The following is a 24,868-nucleotide window of genomic DNA, read 5'->3' as shown; positions in this document are numbered from 1 at the left end:
GAACCAAGTGATAATCAAGCAATGGTCAAGTGACAGCAAAGAATTTCTCGCGACCGAGTTGGGTTGACGAATGTCCGTACACCACATACCGTCAACCGCACTCAGCCTTTGCTTACACTTTAAAACCCATCAGCCAGTCTGGCACGGAGTTGCATAGTACTTATCTGAATATGGAATACTGAAAAGAAAATGTTGAAACGTTACCCGGAATTCCGGGCTGTCCCACAAAATGAATCTGGTAGTTTCCCGTCTTCGAATCCGAAAACGGGTCACCGGACCCCTACTCGCAGACCATGCCCTACAGCTTTTACTATCTGGCATTCTCGTATTGTTGAAAACTGAGTAAGCGGCACTAAAACACTTGTTTGTTCCACCATGTAGCAAGGAAACCTTATGCAAAAACCACATAAAGCTGCTAGAGAGCTACAGGCATTAAAGGTATCAGTACCGATTCGAAGAAAGAAAGAAAATGGGAGTGAGGATCAAAACCGGGGAAATGGCACGAGAGAGATATTGGTGGTCCATTTAATAGTTGAATGAGTGCTTTTTTTTCACACAAAATCGTGAATATATATAGTGCATCTACTATTTCCTATATAAATACTGGTTCTTACTATTTTTATAGAAGAGGTATTTATTATTTTCAAGATTCAAGAGGCCTGCCTTAATACAATTAAGATAGGAGACAGAAGGAAAATAATAACGGAGTTTATTATTTGCCTGTTAAATTAAACTCGTCTAGTAAACGCAATACTCGACTCTCTGGCACTGTTTGAGTTCTGCTTACTCTAATTTAGTTTTTTTGTTGGTATTTCTGTTTTTTATCGGCTAAAAAGTATAAAAGATACAGGATTTATACATTAATTTCACTGCTTATTTAAGTGAAAGAGAACGGGAAATTAAAAAAATCGGGGGTATTTTTTCAAGATCTTCCGACAAGAAAAAAAAGATTGAAGAAGCTTTATTTCAACTTCGTGTTCGCAAGTAGGATATCTCTTTTTTTCAATTAATTAGGAACGTTAACAAAAACAGTCAATTTTGAATCGAAGTTTTTGCCTGTTGTCGTCTTAGTTTCTGACTCTACTACTATCAAGTACTTCTTCTTTTGTTCCCTTTTTTTGTGAGTAATTTTGGATTGAAAATTCACAAAGAAGAGCCATAAAAAAATAAAAACAAAAGAAGATATAAACGAGAAAGATTCATTGAAAGTTAATCATCGTTGAAAAGTTCAACATTTTGTGAATTGCAAGGGATTTTTTTACTTGATAACTGGATATATCAATTTTACAACACACGTACAGAACAAAGCGACCATCTATTGATTTAAGGTTTGTGTTTTGCTTCTTTCGTTATACAGAAAAGAACAAAAAATAACTGTCTTTTGAACAATGTTGAGAACTATAAGGTCATCTCAGCGTTTGTTACATGCTTCTAAATTCACCAGGATCGGTGCTGTAAGCAAACCGACTTCCTTGGCTGTTTTCAGTCGTGGATTGGCTAGTGGTGCATCTTCGACGGACAACTTCCTGTCCACCACCAATGCATCATATATCGATGAGATGTACGAAGCTTGGCAAAAGGATCCCACTTCAGTTCATGTCTCTTGGGATGCTTATTTCAAGAACATGGGTAATCTGAATATTCCAGCCTCTTCTGCCTTCACCGCCCCACCAACATTAATTCCAATACCAACGGGTCCTGGTGTGCCTCAAGATATATTGATAGGGGGTTCGTTAAGTGGCGTTGACCAAGACATCACAACACATTTAAAAGTGCAACTTTTGTGCCGTGCTTACCAAGTAAGAGGTCACCAGAAGGCTCATATTGATCCGTTACAAATTTCATTTGGTGATGATAAGAGTAAACCTCTACCTCGTGAGTTGACTTTGGAACACTATGGATTCACAGAAAAGGATCTAGATAGAGATATCACATTGGGACCCGGTATCTTGCCACGTTTCTCTCGTGATGGTAGAAAGACCATGAAACTAAGAGAAATTATTGCTGCTTTGGAAAAATTGTACTGTTCTGGATACGGTATCGAATACATTCATATCCCTTCAAAAGAACAATGTGAATGGTTAAGAGAAAGAATTGAAATCCCACAACCTTATAATTATACCGTAGACCAAAAGAGACAAATTTTGGATAGACTGACTTGGGCTACTTCTTTTGAAACTTTCTTATCTACTAAATTCCCTAACGATAAGAGATTCGGTTTGGAAGGTTTAGAAGGTGTTGTTCCTGGTATCAAGACCTTGATTGACCGTTCCGTTGAATTAGGTGTTGAAGATGTTGTCTTGGGTATGGCTCATCGTGGTAGATTAAACGTTTTGTCTAATGTGGTGCGTAAACCAAACGAATCCATCTTCTCAGAATTTAAGGGTTCTGTTGCTCCAGAAGAATACGAGGGTTCCGGTGATGTGAAATATCATTTGGGTATGAATTACCAAAGACCAACTACCTCTGGTAAATACGTTAACTTGTCTTTGGTTGCTAACCCATCTCATTTGGAAGCCGCTGATCCTGTTGTTTTGGGTAGAACTAGAGCCATCCAGTTCTCTAAGAACGATATTGGCAAGTATGACAAGGCCATCAGCGTCCTATTGCACGGTGATGCTGCTTTCGCTGCTCAAGGTATCGTTTACGAAACCATGGGTTTCCTACATTTGCCAGCATACTCTACTGGTGGTACCATTCACGTTATCACAAACAACCAAATCGGTTTCACTACTGATCCAAGATTCGCTAGATCAACTCTATACCCATCTGATTTGGGTAAAACCATTGATGCTCCTATCTTCCATGTAAATGCCAACGATGTTGAAGCTCTTACATTCATTTTCAACTTGGCTGCTGAATGGAGAGCTACTTTCCACACTGATGCCATTATTGACGTCGTCGGATGGAGAAAGCATGGTCATAATGAAACTGACCAACCTTCCTTCACACAACCATTAATGTACCAAAAGATTTCTAAGCAAAAATCTGTCATTGACGTTTACACGGAAAAGTTGGTATCTGAAGGTTCCTTCACCAAGCAAGATATCGATGAACATAAGAAATGGGTTTGGGGTCTATTCGAGGAAGCATATGAGAAGGCAAAGGACTATAAGCCAACTTCAAGAGAATGGTTAACTGCTGCTTGGGAAGGTTTCAAGTCTCCAAAGGCTTTAGCTACTGAAATCTTATCCCACGAACCAACCGTCGTTGATGCTGATACTTTGAAGAACATTGGTAAGACCATCTCCTCATGGCCAGAGAACTTCGAAGTTCATAAGAACTTGAAGAGAATTTTAACCAACAGAGGTAAAGCAGTTGAATCCGGTGAAGGTATTGACTGGTCTACCGGTGAAGCATTAGCTTTCGGTTCCTTAGTGTTGGAAGGTAATCACGTCAGAGTTTCTGGTGAAGATGTTGAAAGAGGTACCTTTTCACAAAGACATGCTGTTCTTCACGACCAAAAATCCGAGAATACTTACACTCCATTAAAGCACTTGTCTGAAAAACAAGCTAACTTCACCATCTGTAATTCTTCGTTGTCTGAATACGGTTGTATGGGTTTCGAGTATGGTTACTCTTTGACTAACCCAGATTATTTCGTTGTTTGGGAAGCTCAATTCGGTGATTTCGCCAACACTGCTCAAGTCATCATCGATCAATTCATTGCCGCTGGTGAAGTGAAATGGAAGCAAAGATCCGGGTTAGTCTTGTCCTTGCCTCACGGTTACGATGGTCAAGGTCCAGAGCATTCTTCAGGTAGATTGGAGAGATTCTTGCAACTAGGTAACGAAGATCCAAGATATTTCCCAAGTGAAGAAAAGTTGCAAAGACAACATCAAGATTGTAACTTCCAAATTGTTTATCCAACCACTCCAGCCAACTTATTCCACATCCTAAGAAGACAACAACATAGACAATTCCGTAAGCCACTGGCATTGTTCTTCTCTAAGCAATTGTTACGTCACCCATTGGCTAGATCCAACTTGAACGAATTCACCGAAGGTGGCTTCCAATGGATCATAGAAGATGTCGAATTAGGTAAGAGCATTGCACCAAAGGAAGAGATTAAGCGAGTTGTTTTATTGTCAGGTCAAGTTTACACTGCTTTGCATAAAAAACGTGAAACTATCCAAGACAAGAACACTGCATTCATTAAGATTGAACAACTACATCCATTCCCATACGCTCAATTGCGTGATGCCTTAAACACCTATCCAAACTTGGAAGACATCGTTTGGTGTCAAGAAGAACCATTAAACATGGGTGGATGGGCATATGCTCAACCAAGATTGCAAACTACCTTGAAGGAAACTGACAAATACAAGGATGCTATTATTAGATATGCTGGTAGAAACCCAAGTGGTTCCGTTGCTGCGGGTTCCAAGGCATTGCACAACGCCGAAGAAGAAGCTTTCTTGAAGGAAGTCTTTGGCCAATAGGTTAGTTACTGCGCGTTTATTCTTTCCTCTTCAAATTATTGGCTGCTATCTTTTATTCATAAAAAGCTCATCGAAACACAAAAAAAATGAAAAGTCATCCTTATGGGGAAGGCTATGGCTTCATGAGAACTTTTTATTGATACGGTACTGTTATGCTTTATCATATTCAGAAAAAATTCTTTTGCGCTTCTGCATTCGAAGAACCAAAACTCAAATATATTTCTTTAACTACTGTCTACTACGTTTATGAATTTATCATGAAGAATATTTATATATATATATATATAAAAATACCAATGTGTATTTTTCAAACAGACTTCCATGAAGCAATTAATGATCAAATCATCAATAGAACAAACAATGAAAATTATCATTCATCATAATTCATTCTTCCTTCATCATTTTAAGAAATCTCAGAAACACTGAAGGATATGAGTTCTTGATCTAGCTTTGCTTGTTCCTTGTTCAAATTTGCGGAGTTAGAAAGTTTTGATTTCATTTTACATATGTAAGCGTAATATGATATTTATTTATTATTATTTTTATAAAAATATGTAATATTATATTAGTATAAAAAATTCCATTCATATTACATTTCTTTAAGGAAATAAAAGGGAAATACACTATAACAAGCAAAAAAAAAAAAAATCATCAAATAAAAATTGGAAACTTCAAAACACAGGATTAATGATGACTAGCAAAAGTGAAGTCACCAAAGCTTATCGACATTCTACTCTAAGCATAGTCCCTTACGAATACCGTAAAAGATAATCTAATTCATAGAGAGCACAAAAACATATCAATATGAGTGAGACAAAATATGCTTTGGTCACTGGTGCATCATCAGGGATTGGTTATGAAGTCACAAAGGAGTTATTGAGGAGAGGGTGGTACGTGTACGCATGTGCCAGAAGAACACATCCTATGGAGGAATTAAGAGCCGAGTTTGGAGATAGATGCATCCCTAGGAAACTTGATGTTTCGAATCAGAATGATATCACCCAGTTGAAGTTGAAGTTGGAGCAAGAATTACCAGATCAGAAGCTACATCTATTATATAATAACGCTGGCCAAAGCTGCTCTCTGCCCGCAATAGACGTGAGCGAAGAAATCATCGATAATACATTCAGAGTAAACGTTTATGGACCCATCAACTCATGTCGTGAATTCGCACCATTAATCATAAACGCTAAGGGGACAATCGTCTTCACTGGGTCATTAGCTGGGATATGTCCATTTCCGTTTGGAGCAGTGTACAGCGCATCAAAGGCTGCGATTCATCAATACGCTCGGGTGTTACACGGAGAATTAGGTCCTTTGGGCGTACGTGTCATTAACATGATTACAGGAGGTGTAGCCACAGACATCGCTGATAAGAAGACATTACCAGAAGGTAGTATCTTCAACTTCCCGGAGGGTATCAAAGCCGTTGAAACCCGTAAGAAGATGTCAGAGAAGAATCAACCGATGTCACCAGCTGATTACGCAAGAGAAACGGTGAATGATATCGAAAACGGCAGCATTGACCCGGTGGATATATACCGGGGAACGATGGCCACGGTAGTGAAATGGTTAATGCTACTGATTCCATACGCATTGCTAGAATGGGGATTACGCAAGAAATTCAAACTGTATCCGGCGTATTCCGTTTTGAATAAACGTCAATTGCAAAGCCAACGCCAACGTCAACGTCTTCTTGAAAATACTATCAAACATGACTGAAACATATGATTGGAGCCATTTACAGTCAATTATTATGCATATATATATATATATATATATATATATATGTACATGATATTCTCTTTACGTACTATTTAATGAAAATATCCAGACGGTAAACATACTTCCATACTTCAAAACCCAGCAAGACAAACAAGCAAAAAAACGCGCACGGAGGTATTCCTGAAACAACAACAGTGTATCCCGTCCCCCTTAATCCTTTCCTTTTCGTTTACTGTTCTCTTATAACCCTTGTAGATGCTGGGAACAGGTTCCTTTTAGGAAGTAAATTCAGCTGCACTATGCGCAGTCTGTTTGTTTACCATAGAATCATGTTATACATTTTTGCTTAGAACAGGCGCTATAACTGTTGAGCGAGAGCTTGGATTGAGTTAAAACCCCGCACAGTACAAACAAAAACAAAAACAAAACAAACATGATGGAAGTATGAATCCGGGTAATACGTCGAAAAGAAAGCTTCTGAAATTTCTGTTGATTATATAATAAGTTAACTTGCTTTTCTCAGAACGAGCTGCACTGCTATTACTTCTCGCGTCATCGGGATGGCTGTAATTCCGAGATTTTTCACAGAAGTCTAGCTCGAGCGTATTTTTTTTTCTTTCCGTTACAGAAATTACCCAGAATTGTTTTATATTGAATATGTACTGCCATTGTTTTAGGAGGCAAACATCATGTATCCATGATATGATTTATATATATATATATATATATGTAAATATGATTTTCACAGAATGATTTAGTTTTTTGGCCTTCGAGCATAACTTACTTTAGCTCAAACTATCCACAAGAAACACCAATAGAACTAACCTATACACTCATTCACGCTATTAGAAACAGCAAACTGCGACTGGGCAACAAATTTTGTTTATTATCCAACTGCTTTACATTCCTTAGACTATTATTAAAAACGGCTTGATTCATTTCTTTGCGCCCGTTTTTTTTCCCATAACCTATACGTTCCTTTGAAATTACACTTTTAAGTACAGATACTATCTATTTGTCACTTACAAGACCCACGCTTGCAGAATTTCCCTCGTTTTAGCAAAAGTAAAAGTCGCTTTCTCCGAGATTGACTATTCATTCGCTGTTCTACATTACAAGGTATGTCGTAATTCTTTACTACAGAGTTTTCTTTTTTATTTATCCAAGCGGATGGGAATCAAATAGAGATTTTTCAGATACACAGAGGGTCGGATTCGAAACTGAATATTTTTATTGCTTGCGGTACTAGCTTGATTAACTGGCTTTGCCAGTGCTTTTTTCACCTCATACAGTTTTTCTTTTTTGTTGAGAGAGAAATCAATCTCGCATTGACTAACAAAGAAATACCTGGCCGAAGCCCTCAGAGATTTTATTCCGAAATCAAGTGCACTGTGGTAGGGTAACGAAAAGAGACGTCTCTTTCCGTTACCCGGAAACTATTGCGCCTTTTCGTTTTTCATTTCTAAATCTGAAATACGGGTAACCTTAAATTCCCTTTTCATGCCGTAAATGGTGAAACAGGCGAAGCTCGAGGAAACTTTAAATTTTCGCGAACTTGCCAAATTCGGAAGTTACAGGTACTGCAAGAAAAGGTGCGATGTGAGAATTCAGCGGAACAGAGTGCCACAATCAAACGGTGTGAATTTTCGAGACACGACCCGCATCATTTCTTTGGCATGTTTGATACTTCTGAGGTCCGCTCCCTTTTCTGTTACCAGATACAGCGATGATGTGTGTGATTTCGCACAAGTGGTGCTCGAAAAATTAACTGGAAAATGGCTTCGTTTTAAGGTGGTTAATTGAGATTTCCCAAAAAAAATTCTTGAGATGTCCAACAACGACATGGTTGTTACGTTTATTGTTTCCTGGTTTTTGTTTGGAGTTGGGTTTTATTATATATACGTTTGCAATTGAGTGGTGATTTCAATTACCAGTCATATTTGTTCAAATTGTATGTTTGATTTACCTTTCAGGCTGGATCCTCGAGGCCTATAAGCGAGACAAACTCAACCATCTAGTTTCCTTCTATCGAGAATTGTTTCGGTGTTGAAATATAAAACACATTTCATCCTACTCATTTTTTCAAAGCACCAGCGACATTGATATTCAGTTATTAAAGGAAAAGCAGAATACTTTCACTGTTTCCTTCAATTGTACGTTCTTTTCCAGTGTATCAATCACAGATTCGAATTCGATTGGAATTGTGTCTATTCCCCACTCATCCCATCCCCCCTAACCTCAAAAGACATCGTTCTCTAATACTAACAATTAATCATTTTCCTTTCAATACAGAAACTCAATACACTCCTTTGTTAATTTTTAAAAGCCTAATTTAAAGATGAGATTCACTACTGCTTTAGCTTCCGCTTCTTTTATTAGCGCAGCTATGGTATCTGCTTTGCCTCATGCTCATGCTAAGCGTGATGAGGACTGCTCAACTACCGTCCATGCTCATCACAAGCACAAGAGAGCTGTTGCTGTCGAGTATGTTTACCAAACCGTTACCGTCAACGGCCAGGGTGAAACCATTGCTCCAGCTACTGTCACTTCCACCGAAGAAGCAGCTACTACTTCGTCCACTGAGGATCAACAAACCACTACTTTGGAACCTTCAACCTCAAGTTCTGAAGAAGAATCTTCCTCTTCTTCTTCTTCTTCTTCTTCTCAATCCTCTACTGAATCTTCCACTGAAGCTTCTGAATCCTCCACTTCCTCCCAATCTTCCAGTTCTTCGTCATCTGGTAGTACTTCAACCTCTACCAGCAGTTCCGGTGATCTATCATGGTTCTCCTCTCCAACTGAGGAATTCGAAGACGGTGTGATGTCCTGTGACGAATTCCCATCCGGTCAAGGTGTTGTCTACCTAGATTGGTTAGGATTCGGTGGTTGGTCCGGTATCGAAAATTCGGACGGTTCTACCGGTGGTACTTGTAAAGAAGGTTCTTACTGTTCTTACGCTTGTCAACCAGGTATGTCCAAGACCCAATACCCATCTGATCAACCATCAAATGGTGTCTCCATCGGTGGTTTGCTATGTAAGAATGGTAAGCTTTACCGTTCCAACACTGACGAAAAGTACTTGTGTACTTGGGGTATTGACAGTGCCTACGTCGTTAACGAATTGTCTGACGTCGTCTCCATCTGTAGAACCGATTACCCAGGTACTGAAAACATGGTTATCCCAACTATTGTCAACGGTGGTAGCAAGTTACCATTGACCGTTGTCGACCAGGATACATACTACACATGGCAAGGAATGAAGACATCGGCTCAATACTACGTTAACAATGCTGGTGTTTCTAAGGAGGATGGTTGTGTCTGGGGTACTTCTGGGTCTGGTATTGGTAACTGGGCTCCATTGAACTTCGGTGCTGGTGCCACTGGCGGTATCTCTTATCTGTCTTTGATTCCAAACCCAAACAACCGTGAAGCAGCCAACTTCAACGTCAAGATTGTTGCAGCTGACGGTGGTAGCGTCATCGGAGAATGTGTTTACGAAAACGGTTCCTACAACGGTGGTAGCGATGGTTGTACCGTTTCAGTGACTTCTGGTGCTGCTAATTTCGTTTTATACGATTAATGACTCTTTTCAGAGGCATTGGCGGGATGTTATTTACCGTTGCTGTTTTTCTTTTCTTCCCTAGTCTGCTATCTGAATCCTCTGTATCTGTCAAAAATTGAAATGGAACTAACATCATTAATGGTGTCATGTTGTGCGTGTGTGCATATTTTTGTGAGTACTATCTCCATGAAAGCACGAAGCATTTTCAATCGACCTATAAGAATGTACCCTCATTGCGTCTCGTACGTTTTGGCATGGCACCATCTTCCGATGTTTCATTACACTCTCCATTTCATTCTGAATGAGTATAGAAGAATTGAGTTGCTCAATTCCAACCCGGCGAAGACCCAAAAGTGAACACAACATTCAGTTATCTTACTACTTGTCTGTTTTTTTTTACATCATAAGCACGCCTTTAAAATCATCTCTTATGAAACATCAACATCCCACTGGAATTTTGAAGCTGAAATTAAACATGTTCTTAAACGAACAACTTTCCAACTGGGCAGGAACCACTTATGTACGCCAACAGAATAGAAAAATGGATTGAATTCGCAAGAATATTAAATATCGGATATCTTACATGGTCTTTCTTTTTGGTGTACCCGTTTTTTTATCATCTTCCTTCGTCTTGTTTCCTATTTTTTTTTTACTCCTAAACGTCGATCGCTGACCGTTTTACTTGATCTAATTTAAATACTTAATCTCCCGCAAGTATTTTATGTAACAATAAATTGTGGATTGTACCATCAATCATTCTAAAATAAAATTTCTGTATTTCATGTATACAAACAGTGAACGAGCAACGCTTTCTGAAAAACATAAGATGAAATAAGTACGCCGTTCATATCGCAAAATGATGCGCACCATTCCAAGCGACCAAACATGGATATATTACTACTTTACTTAATATCTACATTCCTTTATATGTCGCTTACTCAGAAATTTCCCAGATAGACAGTTGGAAGAAGGAAAAATTAAATTTCATGATATATATTTAGGAATAAGGTTTTTTGTTAAAGGATTTGAACCTACTGCCCATCAAATTGAGAAATTTGAGGAAAATACATTACTGAAGAGAGAATCAAAGGTTCATCTTTTGCAACTAGGGATATTTCACGTTGCTGGTCCATCGTGAGAGCGTTATTGTTAAAAAAGAATTCTGTTCAGTTGATAGATCTCGGAATTAACCATTTTATTTTGTGTTTGGTTTTTCCTAACCGTACATTAATTTGAGAATAATATATCATTTAAGTGGGACACGGTTTATTTTGGTAAAAGAGGCTGTGGAAACTAGTTTTTTCATTTGAATCTAAGCTCTCTAGTTTTCAAACTGCCGTACACTCTAACCTTTTTCAGTGATACAGGTTTTGTCCCTTGTTATAATCGAGGTAGTCGTTTCAAACGCGGTATTTGATTGGAACTTTTTTGGTTACTTTAAATAGCTTGATTCGACTTAAGTTCTCTAAATGGACTTATAGAATCTTAGGAAGTATACGAAGAGTACTTTGCCTTATATGTCTTCAAGGATAGATGCTAATGAATATGATACTGAAGATGAAGAATCGATACTTCAGCAGAACGTTGATGATAGTTTGTACGCTGAAGTAATGAAAAGTTTAGGAATTAATTATGGTAGCAATGGCGAAAAGCCGAAACCTATTGATAGAGAGTTATTGCTACAATTAGTTGAGTTGAAAAAAAAAGAGATTGGTACAGACTTGGAGCGCTTGAAAGCAGAGAATTTAAACAAGTTAGATATGATTTTAACGAAAATCACTGCGTTAAATTTACCATCGGAAGTAATTTTAGCATTAGTTGAATCATCACCAGGTCAGCTGGAATCTAACTTGGAAAGGATAGGTGTTGTTCCACTGGTGCCTGCAAATGGCCAATTAACTTCTCCAAAGCAACTGCGAAATTGGCCTCAAGTGACACCTCCTCAAACTCAAGCTCAACCGCCACTCCAAGCTGTACAATCTCAAATTCCTCCTCTGATTCAACAGAGCCAATTCTCCCCTCAGAGTCTGCCGCAAGCGCCGCCTCAAGGTCCTCCCCAGTTTGTTCCTACTTATCATTCTCGTACACTCTCTCAACCTGTAGAGTTAATGACATCCCTACAAAAACCTAATCAACAACCGCTATTACAACAACAACAACAACAACAACGGCAACAACTTCCACCTCCAATGCTACCGCCGGGCGGTCAACAACAATTTTGTCCTCTCCCTAGTTTGAGTGGATCACAAATGAAATACAACTTTCCTCCACCTCCAATGCCTCCCGATGCATCTCCAAATGCATCCCTGAGTAATAATAGAACAGGGTTATATTACCCTCAACGATATCAACGACCCATTAGTTATGGATCTCAAAATATTCCTCCGGCAATTTACGAACAAGTACCTCCCCTGCCTAATTATAGGATGGGTCACAAGAGAGCCCATAGTGCTATGACCGTTCCAGAAATGAGTACATTCACTATACGTAGGAATGAACCAAATGAAATGCTGGAGATAGATGGTAGTAAGAAACCCGGGAAAGTTAGCTTTCTAATCAATACTCCCAAGAACCCTCCTAAATGAACGGGCCTTCAGAGCTTCCCTGTCTTGTTACACGATCATTTCCGAAATATGTCCTCGCATCTTTTTTGATACCCAAAAGAACACTATTTTCTCTGACTACTGTACTAAACGTAGAAGCGTTACGATCACTTTCCTGCGCATAAATTGTTCGTTAACTTAAATGATTTGCAATTTCAACTTTATCAGTTTATTTACTTCGAATTAAGTGTATTATAGAGCCTTCTAGTGATTCATACGTATCCGGTACATACATCAAGATTATGACTTTTTAGATCTCTCGGCAGAAGGAATCTGTATATATTTTACCTTTCCTTCTTATCGTTGTGCTTTTGATATAAAATAGCCAGAATTAATGAATCAAAGTAACTGGACAGATAAAAAAAACTAAAATCGCCTCTATTTCAGTTCAACTTGGGTTAATGAAAATTCATGCTAGCGCTATAACAATCCATTAACCATTGAGCTAATGTGCTCGTTGATGAAGTTGGTTGGTTATGGAAGAGTGATAATTGTTTTATATTATCGCATACTAATACAGACTTATATATAAAAAATACTAACCTTTGTTAAATATAATAAAAATAAAACCAACTAAGTTTTATGATTCGCAGGTAAGTGAAAACGTGGTGACCTGCCCCTCATCCTATATTCTGAGAAAAATGAAGTTTGTTAGAGAAAATTACAATTGAATATTTTCTTGAAGGGAGGTACAAGGTATCATGAAATGTTACAAAAACCAAATGGAAAGAGTGGACATAATAAAATATGACAGCTCTTTAGTTGTTATTTTGTAGGTATTGATCAGGATCAATCCTTATCTTCATCATCACCGCTATGATGTTGACGTATTTCATCGTCAAGTGGCAATGAGGCTTCTGGATATCCAACGAGTTCTTTACAGATCACATTAATAGTTTTTCGTTTGTATTGGCGAACTGTAGTCCTGACTTTTTCGTATAATAATTTCAACTCAGTACCAGTCCATCTTCTACCAGGCATTAAGGTAGATAATTCTTCCCAATCCACTTGAGAATCCTCTGTGAAACCCATATCTCTTAATTTAGTTAGCAACCAGAATTTATCGTCATCTGAGATGTTTTTGATTTTATTCAAGGCTTCCTTTTTCAATAATTTGTTCCATTTATAACGACATTGAATACGGGATCTTGATCCTCCCATTTGTTCACTTACAACAGTCCAGTTTATAATATCTTTTGCGGCTGGCTTCTTTTTAGAGTTCGAAATAGAGGGTTTCTTATCAGAATCCTGAACATCCAGCATATCAGCATCTCCAGAATCCTCTATCTTAGTAGATGAATCTTTCATTTCATCATCTTCACCATCTTCGTACGCAGTGCTGGCGTTATCCAACATTTGATGAATAACATTTTTCAATTTTTCTTCTTCCTCCACAGACCATTTATTGGCGGCTCTATTTGGACCACACTTGACATAATTTCTCCAACGATCCCTACAATCTTCTGGCATTCTACCTAAAACCTTACCGATGTTTGACCACTGACCTTCCTTCTCTGCACACCATCTTGCTAATTCGGCATCTTCCTCAGGAGTCCACTTACCACGTTGTTCAAAAATGTGATACTTACGACGAACGTGTTTGTAAATCGAAGATCTTGTCCTGTAAGGCAACACCCTACAGATATTAGTCCAGAAGTCATCTTTCCTTCTTTCGTTGGACCAAATTCTTTCACAAATTTGACGTCTCGAGAGGCCTCTGATCTTTTGGTATTCTTTGATGAATTGTTCTAGAGCTTCTTCTTCAGACTCATCGAAAGATTTACCATTCGATTGGGTTGCCGGATTGATAATATGGGAAGCTTTGGCAGCAGCTTCTTGAATCAAATTTGATACATCATCTTGTTGATCGTCGTTATGAGATTCAGATGACAGCACTTTAGGCAACACTTCCGCAGTTTTCTTCAGCCTTACCTGTGAAGGGATGCTACCAGATACTGAGACGTCATCTACATGATCGTCTATGTTGGAAAGGTCACCATACGAACGCTCTTCGCTTTTTTCCTTCTTAGGTTCTTGATCGTCTTCCGTGTTCAAATATTGTTGGAAATCCGGGTGTTGAGAAGCGATGTTATCAGTGTCCATGATTGCCTTATGGACCAATTGGTGATGAGATTGCTCCTCCGAATCGTTCCCATCGACCAAATTATCATCTAACGATGCTAATTCAGGATCCACAGCAGCTAGATGTAGCTTATTTTTATTCTTCTTAGACTTCTTATTATTCTGACCTGAAGAACCACTACCCTTGCCACTAGACCCAGTACTACTTTGCTCGCTTGGACGGCCTCTTTTCTTCACAGAAAGAGCAGCTGCCACAGCAGCTGCAGCGACTGCACTTACATCGTTAGCATCACGATGTTTCGCATTATCCTCCTGGTCCTGGTCCCTGCCCGGATCCTGATCTTGGTCCTGGTCTTGGTCTTGTTCCTTCAAAAACCAATCTACGGACTTCTGCTTGTTCACAGCGTCGTCTTCCCCAGATTTCTCTAGGCCAACTCCAACGTACTTGAAAACAGCCTCCTCAACAGACTCATGGTTCGTATCGTTCTGCGACATGATCAATGAAAACAATTAAGCTTTAACAAGACCCGGTTACCTCGATTGAATCACAATGGAATATGGACACGAGCTGGATATAAATGCTCTGCTTAACCTAAAACAATGTGTTTAAGATGGGAATACCCAGACAATAAGACTGATTGATACCTTAGAAAAAAAGTGGCAATTACTAATAATACAGGTCAATAAAACTCTTCCGTAGTTTACTTGCCTCTCGCTCAACAGACCAGAAATGCCGCGCGTACTTGAACAGTGATTAATACTCTCACACGCCTTAAGGTACCAGTGTAAAACTATCACTTTGGTGTTTTGTCAGGGTAAACAAAACAAAACATTCTAATTCAAAAGTATCAGAATCTCTAACTTTTCAAAGCTTCGTTGGGTCAATGTTTTCATGATGTTCATTGGAAAACGTTGACCCTCGTTAGAAATTGCGATCATATTATACGGAAAGCAGGGTAACGATACATACACAGACGCATATAGTGAGTCCACACTATCACGTGATTCATATTGCTAATATATATGCATAAATATTCAGTACAACTGAGATATCACCTATTCTATCATGCGCAGTGAACTGTTTACCCGATGGGTAGTACTTGTCTTAAACAGGAGGCGGGATATTGTTTGTTTGGAACAATTTCTCACTGGACTGTTGTAATTGTTTCCAGATGTTTTCGTACTTATCTGTCTTAGATCCCAGCGTACGTTGGAAATACCCTTGTAGTAGTAGCGTTATTTCCGCTAGACAATCAAGTGATTCGGCCATGATATTCAAGTTTTTATCTGTCTTTGTAGATAGTCTGTCTGTCAGTGATGATGATATAGATTCTATTGCCTTTGTATTGAAGAATTTCAAGACATCGGACAATTGACGTTCGCAATGTCTTGCATACTGTGATGGGAAGTTTGAGGCGAGTACCAATAAAGTTTTGATCATTTTGATGGCAAGGATTAGAGCCTCGCTTGCCACGAATGTCTTATCACCTAAGACAACGGATTTTTTGTGACCGGTAGAGGATTGCTTCTCATCCTTTGTTTCGTCTAATGGAGAAGGTTTGTTCAACTCGATGAATCGTGTCCAATTTGACGGATCAATGTCAATACACGATACAATATCATTGACATCCTTTTGCAATTCGGGCTCGACGATGAATGGTGTCCATCTCTCTACATCGATCTTTTGTTTCAAAACCCTTATGTTCAAATTTTGTAAAGATTTCAAATATGTATCGATTTGGAGGTTCAATACGTCAGAAAGATACTTCGTTAGAAATTCACCGCTTATAGATTCACACTCTCTCATGAAAAGCATGCATATCTCGTAGAACTGAAGGAAATGATCGAAACGTAATGTACATGTGATATCCCGTCTCACTGAGATTATTTTCCCCATTCGAAGCTGTACTATCCTTATACCCTCGTTAACGCTTTTCCGAATATCAAGATCAATAATCATCTTATCAGATTGCTCTGCCGTTGTCGGTAATTCACTTAGCGAAATGTCTAATAGCATTTTCTGATGCCGCGTTAACCTCTTCAATAGTTCGATTTCAGAAGTGAATATATTTACAAGCATTGATTGGAACTCTTGAGATGATTGTTCTTGAATCAACTTTGATAGCCTTGACCCATTGGCGGCAGTTGGTTTAGAGCCATCTTTCGACTCTTCAGGTGTTTGTCTCTCATGCGGTAGATTAACCTTAATAACAGATTTCAACTCTGCTATAAATTTATCCTCGTATAGCTTCACTGCCGGAACCAACTGATCACAATCGATTAATTGTATTAGATTTTCTTTGATTTGCTTTCGGAAGGTCTCATCGATCTTTAAATGAGGTTTGTTCTTATCCTTCCTAGATTGCAATTTGATGATCGTGTCATTTTTCGATTGAGACTTCGAATACGTCCTCAAATCTTCCAATAGTACGGTAACCAGACTCAATGAGTAAGATCCCCCGATGTCAACCTTCAGATTATTTAGCATGTCTATTATGCCCTGTAAACTAGAAAAACTTGAGATGTTTGTGAGTTTGTACGGCCACTGAGAGGTCCAATCATTGACAGTGGGATCATCATTGTCACCATTTATTAAGTTCTCAACTGCTTTAACCAATTTCAAACACTCTTGTAGTTTTTCTTCTTGATATATTTCTTTACATTCTTCACATTTTTCTTTCGCTAGTTTTACTTGTAGGATCCCCTGTTGTAACTTTTCCACATTTTTCCTTCTTATGAGATCTTTAATCATCTCAATTCTTTTTGAGATTTTATCCCCATTTATCCTCTCAAGGGCCTCAGCAGCAGAATCCAACTCGTTGATTGTCTCTGTCGCATTTTCTCTAATCTTATCGACGTCTTCCAAAGCGTCAAAAAAGCTTTGTATAGACTTGGAGATTTCAGAAACAAGGAGTCCCTCAACAGTATCTAAGTAGAATGCCAATCTTCCTTGAAGCTCTTCATAGCTGTCATTTCTAACTTTATCATCATCATTTAGTAGTTGATTGGCATCAAACTCAAAATCTCGTAGAAGCATTCGAAAGAAATTGGGGTGATCTAATTTGAACTCCTTATCAAAATAGAATTCAGGTATTTCTTCAAATGCCTTGGCTTTCGTATTTTGCAATCCAAGGGCAGTTTTATCATGATCAATAGATCTCATTTGCTCCATTCGGTTCAACTTTGATATATTATTTGTCGATTGATACACCCTATATTCGTCTTTAATGTCATCTCTGTATTGATTAATATCCTTGTCCCATTTATCCTTAATATCGTTCTTGCTTAGAACTACAGGGGGAATATCCTCGGTGGTTGGGTGCCGCAACCATCTTTTAAATCTGGTGTTCATCACAATTTCATATATTGAATTATCAACCAACGGTGAATAATCAAGACCGTGTTTTTGGGTATGCATCGTTGTAGAAAAAGAATTGAATGTGGAATCAAAACTACTACGCCTCATAGACATACTGTCCCTTATTTGATCCCTGTTTCTAGATAATACAGATAGATCATCGTTCAACGAGCTAGCATCATCTGAGGCATGACTGGGCACCAATAGTGGAGATCGACTTAATTGCGTCCTACTATCAGGAGTTAGAGATAGAGCTGGTGTCTCACTTCCCAGTAACCTATCCGGCATAGTTAACTCGCTGGTTTATAGTCTGTTGGAACAGCTTTTTCTTTGCTATGCATCTTAAAGGTGTATGTATCTGTTTACAATATGAACTTTAATCGATTTTCAGTTTTTACATATTCAATGATACTTCTAAAAGAAAGTGAACATGGTAGTTTGAGTATATAATTAAGCGCACTCTCTCAACATAAATAAAACACCGTAGCAAGTTAATCAATAGAAGCATTAAGCGCTGAGCGAGAGATCTACGCAGATGGATAAAACCAAGAAAAATTGTTGTTCTTCTAATTAATACTATTTACGTAGTGAAAAAAAAATATATATGCTGGTAGAGTGGTATTTTTAAGTTTAACCTCAATAAAAAAAATGAACTCCGAATATACCTAAGAGCACTTGAGCGATCACTCAGAATCAGAATCAGATCCAAATAAAAAGCTACCCGATGAAGGAGATTTTAATGGTGGTCTTCTTACCGTCGAATTGTGTTGAGATAAAGGTTCTCCAGTGATGAAGCTATGTGTCTGTTTTAAAACAGGAGATGCAGAATTGGAAGGTGTGATAAAATCATGAATGGAATTTGCTCTAGACTTCCCTATAGATGAGGTTCGCCTTAATGATAGTGGGTCTTTTGCAGTAAGCTCTAGTTCTTCACCGTTATCGTCATGCTCTTCGTCATCATGACTGAAACCAGGTTGGGAAGAATCTGCGATGAATTCGTTGTCCGGATGTTCATCGTTATCATCTTGTACCGGAAGGCTTTGATGGTATGTATATATTTTCCCTCTTGAGTCATCATCCATATATCCGTCATTCGCGTCCTGTATTGGAGTATCTAATCCAATGCCATCCGGTACATCGAGGATATCACACGAATTGTCCACAGTTACAAAGTTGGATGTATCCCCCGTGTAAACGGAATTATAATCATACATGTAGTCAAATCCTCTGCTAGTATTCACATTGTGTGATACTGCGTTACCATAATACCATTCATTTTCGTCTTCATCATAATATTCATCGTCAGATCCGTAGTTTAGAGTAGTGGCTGGAAGTGGTTTAATAGTTGCGTTTGGAAATTTGGATAGTGAGAGTGATCTTAAAGAATTTGCAACATCTGTGCCATCACTAGCCCCCGAATTGGTTCGATTTTTTCTAGTATGTGCACTGATAAATAACCCATCATCTTCGTCATCTTCGTCGTCATCTTCATCATAATCGTAGCTGTCAGCGTCTTCATCATCTTCGTCATCGGCGTAATCTTCGACGCTGTTGGCCCCTGAATTTCTATATCCATCGTCAAAGTCAGAATACTGATGCGAAGATCTGGCACCGTCCGACATATCGTCAGAGTGGTAATCGGTATTTGTCATTGGGACTTCGTCATCATTAGGATTAGCGTCTATGGGGTTATGATTAACCGCAATACATTGTTCGACACGGTCATTGAAATGAATATGTCTTTCCCTTTTTTGCTTTTGCTTCATCGATGATGTAAGAATCGATGATAATATGGGAGGATCAGATCTTGCGGATGGGGTTTCTATCACAGAGCCAGAGATTGGACCTGGAGTGGTATTTACTATCGACGAGTTTGTTTCGGTCACAACGGGCGAAATAGATTCCACCGATTCATCAGGCGGTGTATGGATATTTTTGTAATATTGTGCATTCACCTTCGCGGCAATAGCATCATAATCGTCATGCGTTGTCTGACTTGACTGCGGATCCAAAATAGCATGCAAGTCACTAGTTTGCTTTCTGTGCTGCCTTGCTATATCTAATCTCCATTTGGAGTTTTCCTCGATAATTTCACTAACAGTTCTCTTCTTTAGAATAGGTTTAGGACCGGGACTCTGAGACTTTTGGATCAACCTTTTTGAATTTTCATCATCGGAACCATACCCCATGGTGGCCGCATGATTGTTTCCTATTTCAACGTTGGAAGTGGGCTTTGATGACGACGTCGAGTTATTTTGATCGCCCACTACAATCGGACCGTATAACCAAGTTACATCAGAATCCTTTGACCAGTTCAAAGATTCTGGATTCACAGTTTTCAGATTATTTCTAGCCTTTGACCAAGTTCTCCAGGAAGCATTTTCCAACCTTGCAGCATTGATTAAATCTGTGTCCTTCCGTTTCTTTTTCAAAATGATATAACGCCATGACTGAGATATTTCGTTTTCGTTCCATTTATGAGATAAGTAATCCACATGTCTATTGGGTTCATACATCAAGTCGTTGTCATCATGATGAATTAGGAAATCGTCAGTACCCGGGTCTGGAGGAGAATTAGAATCTTCTACATCTTTGTAGTCGTAGTCGTAATCGTAATCTGCTTCGTAGTCATCGTCGTAGTTATCGACTTGCATGTTTTCGTCTGTGTAGTCTTCGTCGGTTCCGCCAACAGTTGTATTGTGTTTATTCAGCCCGGTGTCATTAAGCGTAGTATCATTACCGTCGTTATCGTCATTATAAGAAGTATTATTACTGTTTTTATTGATATTATCAGTTTTGTTTTCGTTGTCGTTGTTGTTGTTGTTGTTGTTGTTGTTGTTGTTGTTGTTGTTGTTGTTAATATTATTCATGCTCCCGCTACTGTCACCACTATTGAGGTCGTTACTCAAGCCATCGATGTTACTGTTAGAGAAGTTATCGGAATCAACAGAGCTCGAACCTGCCAGAAGTTTCTGAGTATCGTCGATGTATGGATCCAACAGTCCCATGGATCGTGTTCTTTTCAAATTGAACGTAGAATTCTTGAAATGGTCGTCGTCATCAGCATGAACCGCCATAGACACAGAAGGACCCATATCGTCGTAATTTGGGACTTGTTTATTTACACTGCTTGTTCCGTATTCATCATTCGATGAGCTTCTGTTCAATGCGACTCTACCCGGGGTAGCATTCCCCTGAGAAGCATTCCCCTGAGCAAAATACGCCGCTAAATTATTCTGCATAATGCAAAGCGTGCTGTGTTTATCTGGTAAAACCTTCTGAATATTATACTCTGCTGTCTTGTTCAACCGCGTGTGTATCACGCAGTAAAAAAGCTAGGTTGAATTATATCAAGTAAGCTCTGCTTGGATGGTAGAAGGTGATTCCTGCGATCCAAAAAAATTAATGGAATAATAAAATAAAATAAAACTGAGAACCAGACAACGAAAGAAGCCTAGGGTATCAAGCGTTATCAGACGCTATCCTTCAGTCCAACAGTAGTATAGTGAGAAATCTGATTTTGCCTAATGAAAGTAGACCAAATAGAAAAATCACACTATCGTTTAACTCTCCTTTATACCACAAATCGCTTCAGGAAAAATAAAGGACTCTCTCTCTGTTAAAGCAGATTGTAACTATCACTGAAAATGCTTAGCACAAAACAAAAATCGTCGAACGAGGCAATCAGAATACACACTTAAACCTGCTCTTCTTCCTATTCCCCCAAACCTTTACATTCTATATGTTCTATATGTTCTATATGTTCTTTGTTCTTTTTAAAAAGTGGATTTGAAAGCTCAAACCAAAGTCCAAAAGAAAAGGAAACCAAACTAAATTCCCAAAAAGAAAAACGAAAACAGAATAATGAGTACCGCTTGCCAGTATTGTTCAATAGAAAAGATCGAAAAGGAGGCAAAATTTGTCTATGACGCTTTGGTGCTTACGTCTTACAACAGACCGTGTTTAGACATGTAAGTAAAGTTACAGGGTAATAGAGTATAAACCGATCCTAGTATGGCGGACGCTATATTCTGTTGTGTTTGAATTTATTAATTTACTGAGGAAATACAACTCCTAGCTTTTTTTAATGGAGCTGGTTTCCAAGTTAATTATTCATTTCAATTTTTGGAAATTCTAACTTCCCAAGTTATACATGTATAGCGAGAAAAGAAAATCGCACGGTAGCGGAGCGTTTTGAGTTTGTCGAAGATGAAACGGGAACTGGAACATTTCAGTTGGCCCAGGGGCCAACTAAATTTCAAGGGATTATCCGTTGTTTAGCAGGACAAATTTTTTTTTTTTTTTGTTCATTTTTGTCACTTTGGTCAGTTCTGGATTTTACATGAGTTCTACCTTGATCTATACCATACACTGATTCAGTCAATAGTGGTGTCATCGATTCTTGTCATATGTCGAGACACATTATATAGTCATCTTGCATGATCGGAGCGGGCATCTACTCTCTTTTTATTAAATTTGACAGTACCAGTTACCGTGAATGTCAGTAGGATACATGTTATATAAGCCGAAAAGCTTGCCAGAAGACCTGCCAGAAAACTTCGGATTGATATTTTTTTTCTAGTACTCTGGCACGGTGCAAAGCACATGCTGGATCTGCCAAATCTTACTGTTATGTATCATATAGAGAGAGTATTTTGTATTCTAAAACTTTTGGATAGTTTCGTAGAAAGTCTTACCTTGGATTTCGTGAACCTTCAATTCCAAGTCAGATGGTGTTCTGGAACCATCTGCACCGGCAATGGTACCAGCACCCCATGGAGAACCACCATGAGCTTCGTCTAAGTTTGTCAATTCACCGAAAACGTTTTTGTAACCCAATGGGACGTAAATGATACCGTGGTGGGCTAAAGTGGACAAAGCGTTGACAATAGTCATTTCGTTACCACCACCAGTACCGGTAGAAACAAAGAAACCGGCAACCTTACCGTGCAAGGCACCGCTGGCCCACAAACCACCAGTGGTATCCCAGAAAGCCTTCCATTGAGCTGGGAAGTTACCAAATCTAGTTGGAACACCGAACAAGTAAGCATCATATTCCGTCAAAGTGTCCTTAGAAGCAATTGGATAGTCTGGTTTGGCTGGAGCATGCATCAACTTCAAGACTTCTTCGGATAAAGTTTCTGGTACTTGATAGATGTCAGCTGAACCACCGGCAGCTTCGATACCCTTCTTTTCGTATTCGGCAGTCTTAGCAACATGGCCGTACATAGAATAAATGATAATAGCAACCTTAGCCATTTTTGTTAGATAATTCCGAGTTATATTAGGGTGAGTGAATGAGTAATTCTCGAGGTTTTCAGGAAAGAGATGGAAAGAATTGTAGCTACTAAACTTATTATAATTGAACCCTTTAACTGCAGAAGGCTTCCTTAATTTCCTTTTTTACCTTAGTTATATTTATATAGTGCCTGAAACTGAAAGTTTCAATCCATGTAAGAAAGGGGAAGACTGTAAAAAAAAAAAGGTTCGAAGGGGCCCAGAAAAAGGTGTAGGTGTACAAATCAATAACCTAAAATTAATAATAGACATAGTAAGTAGGGCCAATAAGCCTTACTTAAACTTAATAATCTATATGAGCAATTCTGATCACCCTGTTCTCAATTTCTTCAGAGGAAGATATAGTATTACGGCAAAAGTACGCTATAGATTAGTAAATTTTATAAATCTCAAATATGCGAATATAATTTGTCATAATGAAAAGTCAGCCAATTAAGGCACCTTAATTAAGACGTTACAAACACTATGTAAGTTGATAGTTGTTTCGCTGTCGTATAAACCATAAACATTCATAAGTTATTCTATGTTTATAAATTCTTTGTCAGTGCTTTGTCAGTAGTTTGTTAATACTTAGTAAAATATGATAAATTGAAAAACTGGGGATCACGGGATTGAAAACGCAAACTCCTTACATGTCACGTGCATCATAAGGGCTTCTAATGCTCTGCCGTAATCGGGTTCCTCTTTGAGGACCCCATATAAGTCGAGACATTCTCTACTTTAAAGATGGATCCACCAAGGCCCTCTGGACTTGCGTTATCTTCAATGATTTCGTTTGCTGTGGTAACAAACATGTGACCTTGGGCCAAGGTACATGCAGAGATTCGATTGGTCTCTGGGAACGTCCATTTGTGGATTAGATCTCCTTTGGTATCGTACCTTTGCACCGTACTCGTAGACCATACCGCTGTGATGATATTGTGCGTATCGGGATCGATGAAACTGCCGTCAGGTTCAGGTGAATCGAATTGGGAATTGAACTTCTTAATATCAATGAATAATGCCTTGTCCTCCACGATGAGATTTTTGTCTTGGTACGGATACTTGTAAATCGAGAAGTTTAGAGAATCAGTGAAATATACCGTTGTACCATCCTGGCTCCAATTGATTGCATTGGGAATCATCAATTTATCTATTACCAACTCACATATGTTTTCACGGAGGTTCACTTTTAGTAGTGCGCCCTTTGGGTCCTCTGAATCAACAGTACAATGGAAATCGTTCATAATACCGATGAATATTTCTCCATCTGGAGAGACGTTCCCATCGTTGGATCGTAAACCTGTCCAATCCTTCTGCAATCCGCTGTCACTATAGTGAACCAAGTATTGCCATCTCAAAGTGGTGTAATTCATTCTGGCAATCCCATATTTAGCACCGAAATAAACCTCTTCAACACCATCTGCTCTATCAATTGGGAAAATAGCTCCAATACGTTCTGGTAGATCAGTAGTAAATGGGTACAAGCCCTCATAGTTATCAACTGATGCATGCCATACAGTATGAGTTGAAATATCGTCAATATCAGTCACTCTATGGATGTAGGCATTGTAGATATCAATCCAGAAGAGCGCCTTGGATTCAGCTGCATAGCTGATACCCTCTGATAGTCTGATCTTACTATCGAAATAGTATGGTCCATTCTTATGAACAGTTTCCGTTACTTCGGTCATTGCTTTCTTTATAATTTTTCTTGACAGGCTCAATGCACTTTTCGACTATGGTTCTCGCTCACACTGAGAAGAGAATACAATCAATTTGAAAAACACTCTCTTCCGAATGGTCAAACTCTAATTAT

At 38.7% G+C, this 24,868-nt stretch overlaps 9 protein-coding genes across 9 annotated transcripts; 4 read left to right on the top strand and 5 right to left on the bottom strand.

Annotated features, from left to right (window-relative positions):
* Positions 1-1,388: 1,388 nt before the first annotated feature.
* KGD1 (alpha-ketoglutarate dehydrogenase KGD1) lies at positions 1,389-4,442 on the top strand (the record flags this gene model as incomplete). Its single annotated transcript, XM_455282.1, has 1 exon — positions 1,389-4,442. One exon carries the CDS (start codon positions 1,389-1,391, stop codon positions 4,440-4,442), a length of 3,054 nt encoding a protein of 1,017 aa, XP_455282.1.
* An 804-nt stretch (positions 4,443-5,246) lies between these two features.
* On the top strand, positions 5,247-6,164 carry AYR1 (acylglycerone-phosphate reductase; the record flags this gene model as incomplete). The annotated part of the gene is made up of 1 exon (XM_455281.1): positions 5,247-6,164. The coding sequence occupies one exon, from the start codon at positions 5,247-5,249 to the stop codon at positions 6,162-6,164; it is 918 nt and encodes a 305-aa protein (XP_455281.1).
* Positions 6,165-8,505: 2,341 nt separating this feature from the next.
* Positions 8,506-9,747, top strand: SIM1 (putative glucosidase SIM1; the record flags this gene model as incomplete). Its single annotated transcript, XM_455280.1, has 1 exon — positions 8,506-9,747. One exon carries the CDS (start codon positions 8,506-8,508, stop codon positions 9,745-9,747), a length of 1,242 nt encoding a protein of 413 aa, XP_455280.1.
* Positions 9,748-11,246: 1,499 nt separating this feature from the next.
* On the top strand, positions 11,247-12,314 carry POG1 (Pog1p; the record flags this gene model as incomplete). Its single annotated transcript, XM_455279.1, has 1 exon — positions 11,247-12,314. The coding sequence occupies one exon, from the start codon at positions 11,247-11,249 to the stop codon at positions 12,312-12,314; it is 1,068 nt and encodes a 355-aa protein (XP_455279.1).
* Positions 12,315-13,121: 807 nt separating this feature from the next.
* KLLA0_F04389g (DNA-binding protein REB1) lies at positions 13,122-14,909 on the bottom strand (the record flags this gene model as incomplete). Its single annotated transcript, XM_455278.1, has 1 exon — positions 13,122-14,909. The coding sequence occupies one exon, from the start codon at positions 14,907-14,909 to the stop codon at positions 13,122-13,124; it is 1,788 nt and encodes a 595-aa protein (XP_455278.1).
* Positions 14,910-15,519: 610 nt separating this feature from the next.
* Positions 15,520-18,060, bottom strand: VPS54 (Vps54p; the record flags this gene model as incomplete). The annotated part of the gene is made up of 1 exon (XM_455277.1): positions 15,520-18,060. One exon carries the CDS (start codon positions 18,058-18,060, stop codon positions 15,520-15,522), a length of 2,541 nt encoding a protein of 846 aa, XP_455277.1.
* Positions 18,061-18,455: 395 nt separating this feature from the next.
* On the bottom strand, positions 18,456-21,014 carry RPI1 (protein phosphatase regulator REG1; the record flags this gene model as incomplete). Its single annotated transcript, XM_455276.1, has 1 exon — positions 18,456-21,014. One exon carries the CDS (start codon positions 21,012-21,014, stop codon positions 18,456-18,458), a length of 2,559 nt encoding a protein of 852 aa, XP_455276.1.
* A 1,420-nt stretch (positions 21,015-22,434) lies between these two features.
* On the bottom strand, positions 22,435-23,031 carry KLLA0_F04323g (uncharacterized protein; the record flags this gene model as incomplete). Its single annotated transcript, XM_455275.1, has 1 exon — positions 22,435-23,031. One exon carries the CDS (start codon positions 23,029-23,031, stop codon positions 22,435-22,437), a length of 597 nt encoding a protein of 198 aa, XP_455275.1.
* A 695-nt stretch (positions 23,032-23,726) lies between these two features.
* Positions 23,727-24,743, bottom strand: KLLA0_F04301g (regucalcin; the record flags this gene model as incomplete). Its single annotated transcript, XM_455274.1, has 1 exon — positions 23,727-24,743. One exon carries the CDS (start codon positions 24,741-24,743, stop codon positions 23,727-23,729), a length of 1,017 nt encoding a protein of 338 aa, XP_455274.1.
* Between the last annotated feature and the right edge of the window lie 125 nt (positions 24,744-24,868).

This window comes from Kluyveromyces lactis (genome assembly GCF_000002515.2).
Source record: "Kluyveromyces lactis strain NRRL Y-1140 chromosome F complete sequence".
NCBI lineage: Eukaryota > Fungi > Ascomycota > Saccharomycetes > Saccharomycetales > Saccharomycetaceae > Kluyveromyces > Kluyveromyces lactis.
Note: the sequence above shows the minus strand (reverse complement) of the source record. Positions and strands in the feature narration are given on the sequence as shown.